Source organism: Neophocaena asiaeorientalis, unplaced genomic scaffold, assembly GCF_003031525.2.
Source record: "Neophocaena asiaeorientalis asiaeorientalis breed wild unplaced genomic scaffold, Neophocaena_asiaeorientalis_V1.1 scaffold24, whole genome shotgun sequence".
Taxonomy (NCBI): Eukaryota; Metazoa; Chordata; class Mammalia; order Artiodactyla; family Phocoenidae; genus Neophocaena; species Neophocaena asiaeorientalis.
This window is the reverse complement of record NW_020185317.1, coordinates 6,762,439-6,778,593: the sequence shown is the minus strand read 5'-3', so window position 1 is coordinate 6,778,593 and position 16,155 is coordinate 6,762,439. Positions and strand designations below refer to the sequence as shown.

At 33.3% G+C, this 16,155-nt stretch overlaps 1 protein-coding gene across 1 annotated transcript in view; it reads left to right on the top strand.

Moving 5' to 3' along the window:
- Window positions 1–2,550: 2,550 nt before the first annotated feature.
- The window catches only part of COL3A1 (collagen type III alpha 1 chain), a 38,720-nt gene continuing 25,115 nt past the window's right edge, over window positions 2,551–16,155 (top strand). Inside the window, exons 1-5 of the mRNA XM_024733648.1 lie at window positions 2,551–2,745; window positions 12,517–12,719; window positions 12,974–13,024; window positions 13,462–13,575; window positions 14,865–14,942. Of these exons, the coding sequence (XP_024589416.1) occupies window positions 2,667–2,745; window positions 12,517–12,719; window positions 12,974–13,024; window positions 13,462–13,575; window positions 14,865–14,942 (525 nt within the window). The 5' untranslated portion in view covers window positions 2,551–2,666. The remainder of the gene's footprint in view (window positions 2,746–12,516; window positions 12,720–12,973; window positions 13,025–13,461; window positions 13,576–14,864; window positions 14,943–16,155) is intronic.

Sequence of the window (16,155 nt, the reverse complement as noted above, 5' to 3'; positions counted from 1 at the left end):
CTCTCCCAAGCTCCATTTTCCACTGAACTGGAAAAGATTTGAATTTTTGTTTGATAATCTGCCACACCCTTGCTTTGCCTCATCTTTTCAGTTACCCTCTTTGTTAAAGGAGAACCAGATTAATCAGTGCTTTAGTTGGTGCAGGTGTTTAGATTTGTGTTAAAACTCTAAATGTGATCCAGACAGCAAAATGACATGTCTCTCTGAACTGGTTAATATCAGGGAAGTCAGGGATGTATAGAAATCAATGTGTGTCTAGATTACTACAAGGACATCAGCCCTTGGACTGCATAATAGAATTCAACACTGTCTGTATTTTGTCCAGTTGTGATACCAGCTGAGATCCACATCCATCTAGACACCTTATTAGAAAACATTTTGACATGAAGAGGAAAATAAGATCTGGGACATAGAATACAAAGGATCCTGGGGCAGGACCTCCAGATATGCTTGCAGTAGTGAAGAATGCCAAATCAGAAAATCTGGAGTATGATATTTATCTCTGGATCTCTCATGGATACCTTAAAACACAACAATTATTTTTTTATGCAAAGTATCAGCTAACTTTTTAAAAATGAGTACATCAATCATGAATTTTTCTCATGAGTATAAAACTTTTATTTGAATAGATAACCAAATTAAGAATTTTAGAACAAACCAAAAATACAATAGAAATTGTATATGTAATGCCTGAAATAAAGCATAAAAAGCATTATTTAAAACTAATGTATCTAATTTTCCACATTGGAAACCAATTCTAATGAAGAAATTTAATAAATTTCAACTTTTATTGATCATGTACATAAGATAAGATAATGAATACAGATATATAAATTATTTTATGCAAGTGTCAGAGACACCAGGAGAAAAATGAATCATGTTTCTGAATTGGTTTGAACACAAGGGGATTTTTTTTTTTAATATAAAGTGAAGATGATTGAAAGACAGAAAAATGTATATAACAGTCTTTCCCCCAACAACTCCACTATGATCCAATAGCAAAGCTTATTTTCATGACTGTTCAATTGTTACTTTTTTTCCCTCAAGTAGTGTATCTCTGGTCTAAAATCAGAAGATGCACAAGAGATTGGTCCAACTAGTTTTCTTTTCCTGTCACCAGATGATGTCATCTACATTTGGACGTCTTTGTGCTTTTAGTAGCTGGGCCTGTAGGGAGGCAAGTGTACAACTGTCCTCTCTTATAGAATAGATGTACACCTACAATTATACAAATAACATGTAAATTGAGTAAAAAAATTGTGTAACATGAATTGGGAGAAAGAAGAAGATGAAAACAGTTTTAACGGAGGAAAGTCTTGAACTGGGTATTAGAGAAGTGACTTCCATGAATTGGTGTGAGATGGGGAGAATTTTACATGCGCATACATGCATGGAGATGGGCATGGCTAAGTTGACATGGAAAAAATAAAATAAATGCATGTGACCTTGATTAGAATTGAATAGCTCATGTAGAATAGAGAGATGAATGAAGGAACTATGGACTGATGATTAGGGTATAAAGAAATATAGTGATTAACAGAAATAACTTGGTACTGTGGACAAGCACATTTTTCTTGCAAAAATTTATCAAAGACCTATAAATAGTATTTGCCCCTCTTTAAAATATGACCCAGAAATTGTTCCCCATATCCAGAAATACATTGCAAATCTATGTTAACGTGGCCTGGAAATTATACATACAAAAGTCTAAATTGAGAAATATTTATACTAATATTTATACCAATCTAGATAAAATGAGAACTTTTGGTACTCTTTTGATATTTCATCTGATAAGCTCTTTCTCTTTCTGTTTCTTACAAAGTCAAGACATGAAGGGCTAAATTTTTCTCTAGAAAAATCTGTTTCAGCTTTTACAAGCAGTACAAAATTTGCACTCTCACAAGGAATTACTCTTTGGCTGGCTAAAGAAATTTGTGACAAATAGAAACAGCTATAGATTAGTAGCTAACTTTTAAGGTGCCACTCAAACATATCTTAGATACTTAGTCTTCTGACATTTGCCTGAAACTGAATTTCCAGGACCCAGAGTGGGTGGAAAAACAGAGGCTTTTCTTCCAGTTAATCTTTTACAGTTCCCTATTTAAATTGAGTTAGGGTGGATTCTGGCAAAATCCCAATATAAAAGTCTTCTAGGAAGATCAGGTTGGCAAATTAGTCATGCCCAAGAAAAGGGCATCAAGAAATTTCTCAAAATGATGCAGTTGTTAATAAGGGGAGATAAAAAAATACCCACATCTAAGTCTTTTATTAAAACTCAAGGCAGAGCTTTTTGATATACATTCTTAAGTTGTGCAAAGACACGTATGACTAAAATATGAAACAAACTTATACATACACATATAGACACAAGCTCCAGATGTGCAATTTCTCCTAAGTTGTGTGTTGTGTCTTCCATAAGGGAAAAAGACATATTAATCATTTCTTTTACTGCTCAGGGGATGGGTGCTGCTCTCATATTTCAGAAAGGGGCTGGAGAGCGAAGGAAGCCAAACTTTTTCCTATTTAAGGCCAAAGCACAGGAATCTCAGTGGCTGAGTTTTATGACGGGCCCGGTGCTGAAGGGCAGGGAACAACTGATGGTGCTACTCTGAGCTGCTTTGCTTTTCTCCTTTTTGCACAAAGAGTCTCATGTCCGATATTTAGACATGATGAGCTTTGTGCAAAAGGGGATCTGGTTACTTTTCGCTCTGCTTCATCCCACTGTTATTCTGGCACAACAGGAAGGTGAGTAGGTACCGATTTCAAGAAACTTTATGGGGTTTTTGCCTTTACTTCTCTTTACAAATCAGTATAAAGGGGAAACCAGTCTCCTAAAAGCTAACTTCCTCTGTCAGCTCCCAGCTGTGAAACATAGTACTGACCAGGGTGGTGCTTTTTACATTTGCTTAAAGAGAATACTGTCCGTTTTGTATTTGAAAGTTCTCTGGTTGTTGAAGATAAAGATGTTCTTGTACTAACTTGTTTTCACGTTAACGGTACTGGAAACTTTTTTAAATGGCTTTACAAAGTTCCCCTCCTGGATTGTTAACATCGTGGAACGCTTCCCTAAGCAGTCTGGAAGTTATTGGTCTCTTGTAATACCTTTATGCTCTCCTTTGTATGCTGGATTCTTTGTCAGCATAGAGTATTAAGCATTGTTTACCCAGTAAGATAATGCATCTTAAAAATAGCATGCATTAAGCATAGTCTAAAGGAAAACACTACACATTATTAGAACCACTGAAATATATTTCTGTAAAATGGCAACAAGGTAATATCTGCAACGTTCTTTAAAGGTTCAAACTGTATAAAAGTTTCATTGTTCCTGTTTGTATTCAGTTTCAAGCACTTACATGGTTGATTAATACGTATCTTCTAATAATTTATTGTTAAGGGCCTAGTGTTTTCTGCATGTTCTACATTTTAACTGCATTTACATTGACAAAGAAAATATTTATGAAAATATTTTCAACAGGAATGTTTGACTTTTCTGCAAACAAGGTAAAGATATTAGTACTCTTTGACTTCAAAAAGTTGATTTGTTCTATTTTCTAATAAGTGCAAATGATGGTTCTCATGTTCTAATTTCCTCAAAACCATGTTTGGTTCATTATCTTACTGTGTGAAAATATTTATTTTAATTCATATGTTTCTCAGAGTCATTAAAATACCAGACATATTGGAATTAAACCTTTCATAGAAATAAGTCTTTAAATGCTAAGTTTGAAGATACTAGAAGAAATCATTACACATTCATTTCTATGTGCACATAATAAAAAAATGCTTACATTTAAACCTATAGTTTTTGCAAACATAGTGTCTGAAAACAGTTTTTCATTTTTAATGTCAGATATCTTTAGTGTCCTATAGGTTGTATATGTAAGTAGGGGGGAAACACCCAATGATATTTCTTCAGTTATATTCAGACCATGGCCACAAATGAAAAGAAACATCCATATTCCTTGTTCCCTTAATTTCCTCTCCTCCTTTTTCCTCTCCTCCCTTCCTTTCTCCACCTTCTTATCTCTCCACCCCTTTTGACTCCTTTAGACCTCTTCCCCCTTGTCATTCCTTCACTCATCACCCCACCCCCTTCCTAGGCAAGACCATCTCTCCTCCTCCTTCCCTGCTTCCTCTATCACCCCTGCCCTCATCCCCTAGTGCCCTCTGTGTGGCTTCATCTCTTTTCTTTCTTCCCTCCTCTTGTCTCCTCCCCCTTTCTTTCCCTTGAACTCTCAATCCTCTTTCCTCTGTTCCTCTCCTCTTCTCCTCCCCATTCTATTCTCCCAGAAGATGCCACAACCCCTAGTCCTTCCTTGGCTAAAATACCAAATGACTTCTACCACACCTCCACCTCAATCAAGACTTTTACCTTTTTAAAAATCCTTAAATTCTGCTAATTTCTGGGGAAAAAATCACAAAGTTCTCATTTATTGGAAAGACTGCAAACATTTAATGTTTAGTTCAAAAGAGTGACAAAATATTTGTGGTTGCCTGGTGGTTACAATCTTTTATAATCATTATGAGTATTTTTCTTCTCAATCCCACTTCAGAGGGGAAAAAAGTGTTTGATACCTACAGGATCTTTATATCACATAAGTTCTTTTTATTTTCCCTTTAGCTGCAGAATATAATAAAAAACTATGAAATTTTGCTGATCCATTTGTATGCTTTTATGCTCACAAGAAGTTGTAAAGGATTTTGTTCAGTTTACTGCTTTTGTTTCTCATGAAAAAAGATGTTTAAGTTTTTTTTGAGATAGTAACATCTTATGTTCCCTGGAGGTTTTACAAAACAAGACCAAAAATTGCTGGTAGATTAGTTTTGGGGAGGTTACAGGAGGTAGTTGAATATACAGCACATTGAGAATAGTCATATAGAGTTCTGGGATATAGGTTTCTTATAAATGCCCTGAGAATCCCAGAAGCAGAACAGCTCCAATAAGCACTAACTTCTAGTCTACTCACATGAATATTCTAGAGCATAAAACATGTCCTCACAAAGAATTTTGGTCTTTTTACAAATCTGTGAAAGTTCTATCTAATTCATGTATTTTCTTCTACCAATGGAAAAATATGTTCTATTTTATATTTCCTGTAGTTTATAAACATGCCAGATTTTAAGCACAAAGACTTGCCACCTGACAGACAGTTACCATTTGCATAACCAATGCCAACATAAATGTTACACAGCTGGATTCCATACTTTATAATGAGATTTAAAAATATCACATGTGTGAATTTTAAATATTAAACACTACTTTCCTAAGAAAATAAGTATATTACTGATAAAATATTGTCAAACACGCATACTCAAACACAAACACATGGTAGCAATATTCAAAGACTTTTAGGAAATGGGCTTGAATGTTATGACCATTTTCAAAATTCCACATATAACTATTCCACATATAATATATAACTATTTTTGTGAATATTTGTCAAGTTTCTGATTTTTTAGACTATTTGACATATTTTAGTTACTGCTTATTAAATAGATAAAAGGATAAAAAGTTATTACTAAGTAATATTGCTTCATTAGGGCAGGGAGATAAACTTATTTTAATTAAAAGTGTTCTAACGTTTGAGCTTATATTTAGTTACTCGGCTAATTACACTGTGATAATGAACTGTGGGCATTTAATTGTTTTAGAATTAAAGTCCACTGTAAATGGACTCAGAGAAATCAGTTCCTTATCACAGGTTATGAGAGTCTATTTTCTTTTACACTAATTTCCATTATGCTTTAAGAGGGGATTTGTTACTGATCAAGCACACTTTGAATTGCTAAATCTACTTTTTAAATAGGAGGCTCATCTAAAATGTAAGCAGAAATTATCTTCAGCTCTGTAAAAATATAAATTCCAAGAAAATAAAATATTGGTACAAAATTTTGTGTTTTTCATTAATGATACCTTGCATTTCCTCCCCACCTCTAGAGTATTCAACATCAGATGATCTAAAGGCCTCTAAGTAAATAGATATTCTGATTAAATTCTGAAATTAAACATCTCTGTATTGTAAGAGAAAAGAACAAAGCCAATGGAACAATTCTGGAAAAGGAAGACTGTGGTTATGTGCTTCTAACTAATTCAGATTCTTGGGTTGATGTCTTATCTACAGGCTCACTATAAAAAAATCAAGAACCATTGGATATGAGTTTTCTAGGAGTAGAGTTGAGACTAAAAGCCCTCACAAAAGTCTCTGTTCCACACCTACAGAGTTGCATGCCAGAACTTGAGTAGTCACTCAGGGAGAAGAGTGCCATCTACTGAAACCCCATGGTTTCCATTGTGGATGACTGGTGCAGCGTTCCAAAGATTATGTAGCTCAGTTCTTTCATTCTGTAACATCAGATGATCTCACCACCTTGAAGTGATTAAAGTGGATTGCTTAAGAGTTAAAGATTTAAAGATGAAAGATGTTATTGCCTTTGCTGGACATGAAGAACATTTGTAAAGTTTCCAGGTCTACAATAACTTTCTGGAAACATCTCAGTGAGCTGTTTCTCGTAAAACAGTTTTTCTTGGAAAAAAAGTGTAGTGCTGTTGTTTTCTACATTCAAAAGAAAAAAATAAAATAAAATAGAAAAGAGAGGGGTGGTATGATGTAAAAAAATCTAGAGTTTTCAAAAGGGAAACTTGGCCTGTTTCATGTCAAGATGACAACGGAAAAAATAAGATAGCAATTCTTACACAAACCATTTGTTAACTGCAGTTTGGGGAGCTACATTAAACACTAGAATTTCTGTCTGTGCCTAATGAAAACACAGCAGAAATGAATTCCTTTCAGATTAACTAATAAAACCGTTGTATTTTCCATGACTGAGGTCAAGAACTGCCGTTTAAAATGTAATCTTAGTGAACAAAATGAAAAGTTCAAAGAAGAGGGCAAAAATTAAAGTGCCCCAAAGATGTAAACATTGAACATAAAGGATTCAGAACCTATTAAAAATTAAATTTGCTTTGAAAAGTCACATTAAGAAATTACTGCTTCAGTAAAATGGCATTTATTTTTCCAAAACTTTGTTTTCTGTAGTGTTTGGTGTGGAGGATAGCAAACAGGGACTGTGTTTCTCAAGTTAATTAAAATCAGAGAAACACTCTGGAGCTGCCTGGTATGTTCATAAATGTCCAGATTCAGAAGGGAAGCTTTTAATGTAGTTAGAAGTTCATTAATATGAATCATTTAGTAACTATATTTTCTGAAAATCAATCTTAGACATCCTAAATATGTTTTTTTGCACTGGATACATAAGCCTTATCTGTTTATTGTTGTTGCCGCTGATAGGATCCTGCTTCTCTGTATCTAGTAAAATGTATGCTGAGTTCCCAGTCCCAGTTAATCCTGTTGGTGGTCTGGATGTCATTAGGGTGGTCTTGGAGATTAAAGTCTTTTTCATAAGGTCAGGAGAAAATAAACAACAGAATTCAACTCCAGATATTATCTTCTTGTTTTGAGGCCAGATTGAAAAGATATTCTGCAGAAAAATGTTATTCCTTAAAAAAAAACAAGAAATAAACCCATCTTTTTAGATTCTGATTTTAAGCTTGCAGGATTTAGAAACCATAATGGGACAGAGCTTTGAAGTTAACTTCTTTAATCCCACCCTGCCCTTGAAACTGCAGAAACGGAATAGAATGTAGTAGTTAAGAGTATGGAATTTAGAGACAGCTTTCCTAATTTCAAATATTAGCTTTACCTCTTACCATATAAAACCTTGGGAAAATCACTTCATGTCTCTGTATCTCAGATTTCCCACCTGTAAAATGAGGATTATGACAACACCCACTTCACAGGGCCTGTGGAAAGATTAAGTAAAATAGATATACGAAGCGCTCAGAACAGGGCTTGTAACATAAGAGATACAGATACAAACTCTGCCTAGTATTAGTTTTACTAACACTGGAAAATAAAATTACTGTAAGGAAGAAATTAAAGTACTTAATGATTTAGTGATAAGGAAGGTAAGAATAACATTTTGGTTATCAGACATAAAACTTAAAGATGTTTGCCAACTGTAATTATACAAGTAGAATATATTTTCCTCAGTAATCCTATAATTGATCACTAATCAGATTATATTATAATGTAATTGCTGATTGTTAGGTATATGATACTTTTAATTCTAATTCTCTAATTTTTTTTTATTTTTCACAGGGCAAAACATTAACCACCTTAAAGGAAATTTCTAATTGGAAACATAAAAATCATATAACTATAAAGAATAAAACAAGGAAACATCTAGAAATGATTATTCATAAAATGTCTTGGTTTTGTGTTTGTTTTCTTTTTCTGTAGGAGACAAGAATAAGAAGAATCTACCTTGTCCATGCAAAACATTTTAAAATTGAAATTATCTATCTACTTAGGTCTACAGATATTTCCTTCAATCCTTTTTGTTAATTCATCTAACATACTTTAACATACTCTGATTAATAATAAGCAGTCAAAACATATTTATTAAAATGTATGTTCTTCAAACATAAATATCATTTAAAAGCCAAACATATTTCAGTTGGAAGCTATATGAACTCCTTTTGCTCACACTTACAAAATATTCAACTTTCTACAGTAAGAGGAAAATAATGTTACGATAATTTGCATATCACATCTGTTATTTTTAGATTTTCAGATTAAAGAAAACCTTCTCTCTGAAGAGGATTCAATAAGAAAAGAGAAAAAAATTAAACTTATCACTCAAGCTAAATTAACAATTTGATTGGATGCTTTAGGGCATATTATTTTTACTCCAAAAATGTAATTAAGACAAACATAACTTGCATTATTTTTTAGTCACTACAGTAAAATTCCATCAATCAGCATAAATTAACATTTGAAGAATGGAAACCAAAACACCAAAAAGGAAAGCTTTTAAGAACATCTGAAAATATTAAATTATGTTACTTGGTTTTATTTTTCTCTAAAGTTCCAAAACAGAGAGCTAGGAAATAAAAGAGTCAAAGAGTGGATTATGTCATACACTAGCTTCATTTTGTTTTATAACTTAGATGATGATTTAGTCTAATGCATTGTTTGAGTGACCACAGAGAAATTTATTTCAGGACAGTTCTTTGTACTAAGGAACTTCACATTAAGTGACATGAGAGGTGGGGTTTAAAATTAATTACACATTGGAACAGGGAGACTTAGTTTAAGCAATAACAATAAAGGAAGTAATTGGGAAATCTATTACTTGTCCAGCAGTAAAAATGAGATTATTTACTTTTTCTTTAACATATTTACAAAAGTATGTATCTTATTTTTTTTCATCAAAGCTGCTCTGAATTTAGATATCTAAGAAAAGAAGGGAATAATATGAGATGACTACTGTTTCTGAATTCCATTTTCTATTTTATTTCTAAATGCTGCAAGTGGCTAACTAGAGCATTTTATTCCTCTTGAAAGCAAAACATTTTTTTCCTTGACTCTGCCATGATTTTCTCATATATAACTAGGTTATGGTCCTAAAACTGAGGACCGTGAGACATCTGTGTAATAAGTTTAGCTTCTGAGAGAACATATTGCCAACCATATTTTGTCATGCACAAAACACAGAGTTAGAGGCAACTACATAAAATTCTCCATTCTTTCAACAAGGGTGACTGAGGTAGAACTGCAGAGAAAAGTCTGACTTTCAGCTACAAGTTTCTACAGGAACTGACTTTTCAGGAGAGCCAGATTTCTTTCAAATGAATGTGAGATAAGTTACGGCAATAAACAAAAGTGCATTAATTCTTACCTTTCAAGTATTCCACCTTTCTTCTTTTATTTAGAACAACATCACCTTTAAAAAAAAGAGAAGTACACCAAATTAACTCAACCTTTATATTGAGACCTCTATGTTTTAAAAAGCATAACACACATGGCTTCTAATAAAATTTGGAAAGAAAAGGCTAAATAGTTTTCATTTATGTAACACTGAGTTTAACCCCAATTCTAAAAAATTCATTTACAACTTTAATGTCAATATTATGCTCATTTGTTTAAAAGTTTGCAGAGCGAATGTAAAATACCGTATCTCTAGGTTGTGATAGTACCTTCAATGAGACACAAATATAGGAGGATGAATACACAAGGGAAAATGTTTTATGTTGATTTTAAAGCAGAATAAGAACGTAGGAAGAGAAGATATTTAAAATACAACATGCTTGACCCTAGTTTTAACTGTTATCTTCATTTGTATCCAACAGCTAATTTTTATAAAACAGGTCCTATGTTAAATATAGAAAGATATTCTTGACCCAAAGACAAAGAGCTAAAAAAAGAGCTAAAAAAAGTATTAGTATAAACTGGTCGTATATTTTTCTCAGCTTTATTGAAATATAAATGACAAATGAAATTGTATATATTTAAGGTGTACAACATGATGAGTTGATATATATACACATTGTGAAATGATTACCACAATCAAATTAATTAATACATCCACATAGTTACGTGTGTGTGTGTGTGCGTGTGTGTGTGGTGAAAACACTTAAAATCTACTCTCAGCAAATTTCAAACATATATTGGCCTATGGTCAATATTCTTTATACTAGTGATATCTTCAAGGAAGCTGAGAAGCCTGATATCCACATTACTAATGAGAAAAAACCTTGGGCTAAAACTAATCTGTTGGGACACTTCATATAATGTTAATTTAGAGAAATTTTTAAAAAATAATTCATCTTAAGAAAAGGGAGCCAGTGTAAAGTTTGAAATATGTATGTCATACAATTTCATTAAACAACCTTCCAGCTCATCAAAATTTTCATGCCTTTTCTGAAAACCAGTGAACTTAGTTCCTAAATATGTCATTTCTGCTTAGAGAACAAATTTAATGCCTAGATCCTTTAAATTACTACTGTTCATAATAATATGAAAAAGATTGCACTTCTCTTAAGCATATCTTTCAAAACACCATTTAAACAGGCCTACTTCATTCACATGAGGTAAGCATTTTGGCATTCAGCTTTTATGCTCACAAAGTATAAAGGAATGCTCCTTTAAAAGCTTAGACGATATTTCTTTCCAACGTTCTCATCTGTTTCAAACATGGAGGAGGAACTATAATAACTTTTAAAATAAGCAGATTCTTTCTTGCCTACTTCAAATTGCAGTGAAACACTCATACTTTCTTTTATTAGCTGTAAACACATTGGGTAATTGTAACAAGAAAAGACTCTTAAACTTCTTGAATCCATCAGGGGTGTGGCACAAGATGATTAAAGTTGTATCTGCACACATAGATGGAAATGAGGAGGGGAGGTACGCTGTAGAGTCCCTAGATTCTAAAATTCTCCTTTTTTGGTGAACTTTTTTTTACTGAATCAGCCAAACCTCTATACTCAAAATATTTAGCATTACTTCAGGTATGGAGAGGATATAAAAACAGGAACTTGAAGAGGTGACATTCATGGTTGTATGTAGTATCCAGGTGGAAAAATCTCAGGACTCTCTCAAAGGCCTCTTGGCCACAAGGCACCAAAATGTTCTTAAATGACTTGCCTTCTCCCAAGCAAGCCTCTTTCAACAGACAAAAGTTCGGGCTCTGAGAAAATAAAATTTCACTGTTTCACAAAAATACAAATACTGAACAAGTATGTGATTTGTTGTTGGCAAAAATTTTTGCATATGTTTAGAAACTTGTAATTTATTTTCTCAGTTACTGGCAAGCTATCAAAGTAATCCTCAAGAGCTAAAGTGGTATTCAAGCACAGTCCACAGCTAATGCTTTAAGAATTGAGACCTGATTTTATTTTGGCAACCCCTAAGCTGATTCATTGTTAATAGCTGCTGAAATGTCAGTATCTTACATATAATTAGGAAACAAGTCTAAAATTTTCGTTGAAGCAAATTTTTGACCATTTTAAGCCACACATACACATGGTCATGATTCATATTTTTCCTTATTATTCCTTGCCAATTTTTGTTTTAAAAACTTTTTTTTTTTTAGTGATTTGGAAACCTCTTTACATCCATATGAGATATACAATATATTATATTATATCATATTATGTTGACCTACTAATGCCCAACAGAGCTAGCAGTGATATTCAATACATACAATAAGACTTGTTAAGATTTTCCCAGGAATCTGGAAGAGTTTTATGTTGCCAAGAGTAATTCAGTTTTCCCCTGAATTTCTCAACTAGGTTAATAAAATCCAGAAAGTCTTCAGAGTTAGTGACAAAATCATCTTTATAGTTTAATGCTCCCATCTATAGTTGAAGCAAAGAATAGAAATTAGATAGCAAAACTTGTTTTCAATTGTACAATTAATAAGTAAATGTTTAAGCGATTGTCAGATTTCCACTGGTATTAAGTTCTTACTACAAGCAAAAGTAAAATACCTGCTGGCCCTAAGGAAAATTTACCTTAGTATGCCAATTTGATGTTAATAAACAGTTTTGGTATTTAACGCAGTCTCTTACTACCTAGCAAATTATGGAGGAAGACCATGATATTCTTCATAATTTAATTTTTGGATTTTTTTGAACGTGCAAAATATTATACCATCTCTCTTATTTTTCAGTTGTTGAAGGAGGATGCTCCCATCTTGGTCAGTCCTATGCGGATAGAGATGTCTGGAAACCAGAACCATGCCAAATATGCGTCTGTGACTCAGGATCTGTTCTCTGTGACGACATAATATGTGATGACCAAGAATTAGACTGTCCCAACCCCGAAATCCCATTTGGAGAATGTTGTGCAGTTTGCCCACAGCCTCCAACAGCTGTGAGTTTAAAGAAAATCTGTACATACTCAAGATTCATATTTAAACACGTGAATAGTTCCTATGTCATAGGAGCCTGAAAGGAAGTGAAAGTAATGTCCAGCAAATAATCACATGGGTATTACCAGTAAAAGGTGAACCTTCCTGTTAAAAACCAGGGATTGGATGCAATTTAGGATAAGAAATTGGGACACACTTCATGGGAAAATTGTTCCTATCTATGTCTTGTTTAATCTATATCTTTTCCATTTATTAGCCCACTCGCCCTCCTAATGGTCAGGGACCTCAAGGCCCCAAAGGAGATCCAGTAAGTAAACATTCTACAGTGAAAGGAAATTAGTTCCTTGATGAGTTTGCTTTCTTTTTTTCCCTTCTAATAACCTTTCCATATTTGAACTTTCATCATGTATACATTTCCTTTAGTACCACATATTTAAATAATGACACATGATAACTCAAACTGAGAATCCATAATTGTGCATGTAAAGATTCAGATTTCCCCAACTTTGTATAGTGTCTTCATCCCTATTATTGGTTTGAAAAATAACATATAGGTCAATATACAAAGGAATAAATTACACTGAAATTATACACATGATTTGGGTACAAATGTATAGATTCCTGAGAAAACATATCCTTTATGTTGATTTCTTATAAAGCATAAAAGCTACAATTTAATAATGATTCTAAATCACTAGGACTTTTCAGTGTTTTGTTTATTTTTATCTCTGATTTTTTTTTTAGGGTCCTCCTGGTATTCCTGGGAGAAATGGTGATCCTGGTCTTCCAGGACTGCCAGGTTCCCCTGGTTCTCCCGGCCCTCCTGGAATCTGTGAATCGTGCCCAACTGGTACCCAGGTAATAAATTCCAGGACTAAAAGAGTGTCCTATTTAAAACTACCTGGTTCATTTTCTTTTCTTTAGTCTATATGACATCTCACTTCTGTGGGTTTCTTATATCTATTCTCTGATTTTATGTATTTAACAAATTCCCATCTAGTGCTTACATACGCTAGGCACTCTTCTAAGTGCTTTATAAATATTCACTTTTCCTCATAATTCTAATGCTATTGCTACTATATCTTTGCAAAATTTCCTAGCTTCTAAGCAGGCATATAATATATGCATTAGGCTTGAAAAATGAACCGTCAACTCCCCAAAGAATTAACCTAGAGAATTGAGGAATTGCTGTAACTATTCCCCTTATAATCCTGATGGTAAAGCCTCTGAAAGTCTGGACAAAAGCAGCTGAAGAACTATGAGCACTCCTTAATGACTTCAAGTCCGGAGGATTATTCAAGCCTATGCAACTACTCTTGCCAAGCCTTCAGAGCATATCTTGCTCCTCTTGAAAAGCATGGCAACCCACTAACTCTGCATGTAAAGCAGATAACTAAACAAATAAATAAGACAACATTTCTACTGCATGAAATTAGGAGAAATTAGAAAACATATATACAAATCACTGTGGGTTGAAAAAAAAGATTTTCAAAAATCAATTTGATAGGAAGCAAAGGATATAGTCTAACTTATTCTTATCTTGGTACCAAACAGAATCCATTGCTAGGCCTAGAATTCAAAATAAAATAATCTCCAAAACAATCCAATAAACACATGAAACTTTCTATTAAATCTCGTGCTTGTTTTCTATGGGGATGTTTACTTTTTGGCGAATCTGTTAGGTACATTAACTAAAAACTGGAGATATCAATTTTACTTGTATCATTAACTTTTGAGAAAGTAATTTGACATCTTCATTTTTTCTGCTCAAAGTAAAAAAGTCAGATTATATGATCTCAAGGCTCTTTCAGTCTTCGTCTACGATCTTATGTTTCTAAGGCTGTAGATATCACTTAGAAATATTTTTAGTAAGAGCATGTAGAAAAAAATTATTTAGAAACAAATTGCATACAGTCAGTTGAAAGATTTGTGCATTGCCTAGGCAAATATTTCTGTAAGACATCTAATATCTAAAGTTACAGAGATAGAATTAGCAAGATAATTAAATAATACATACCACACTCTCTGGCATGCAGAAAACTTTCTATCAGTGAACAGATGTTGCATGCATTTCTTCTAAATGCTTCTGAAAAGAATTATGATCTATATATCAACATGATCTTATCTACCTGGTCTCTTTGCTACAGAACTATTCTCCCCAGTATGAGGCATATGATGTCAAGTCTGGCGTACCAGGAGGAATCACAGGCTATCCTGGGCTACCTGTATGTACAAGTGTTTGTCAGCATTTAGAGAATAATTTAGCCTTCCACTCTGTTAAATCTCGAACGGTTGTTCTTCTAGTAATAGTGTTATGACAGAATTGTACAAAATAGCTTATTCTTTGTTAAGGCGGGAAAGAAAATGGTAGGTTTATCATGATCCTTCTTTCCTAACTCATTTTTTTCTTCACTGCCTCTTATTTCATGCCTGTTTTGCCGCTCCTTCCTTCTTTACAAAACCACCTATTCCAGGGGCACAACTGCCTTCATACTTAGGTCTCACACTCATATATTTCCTAATTTTAACCAAATTTTGTTATTTTTCACTTCCACTTTTCCTTTTTCTCACCTGAGTTGTTCAAAACCTTCTTTCAATGTCTGCTCACTATTCAAATGCTACTTTCTAGATGACAATCCACTTGATGACAATCCAATATCACAATTCATCTCACCTCAAATCCTGAAATACAAATATTTCCAGAATTTATCGAGTATTGAAGTTCATCTATTGTAAATGATATCAATTCACATTGTATGCAAAAGGTTCCCTTCAAGGTAAATGACTTGAAGTTTTGATAGAAGAAAAGAGCAAAAAAGCATTGAAACCTAGGCACGTGTGCTTGACGCATGGTGTCCCATGTAAATGACCCTTATTGAAGAATAGCCATTAGGAAGAGCAGTACTATGGAAGGTTATCATTTTATTGTCAGAAACAGGTATGTATGTGTAAATGAGACATGAAGCTGGATTCCCAGGGATTATGGAAGATTGCTGCTCAGATCATTGGACCCCATAGTTGTGACTTCTAAAACTAGAGAGGACAAAATTTCAGCTATTAGATCTAAATGATCAGTTAAAGAAAGACCCTTAATTGGTAAAAAGTAAATTGTAAGAAGAGAATTTTATTCATCTTTAAAGTTTTAGAGCCTGTGAATTTTTTGTGTATATTTTAAAACCAGAAGGACAATTGTATTAACTATGTAAATGTAAACATCTGTTGTTACTCAGCTACGTTCACATTATGAATCCTATTTTTCAATCAGATATACTGTTTTTACTAAAAAGAAAAACCAAAAAAATTTAAAAATCCACTACTTATTAAAATTCCAGGAAAAAAGTTACAAGATAAAATTTAAGAAGAAACTCTAGTTTTATAAATTTATTATCAGTATTTATAAATAGTGTGCTACAAAACTGAAGATTTTCTAGTTTAACC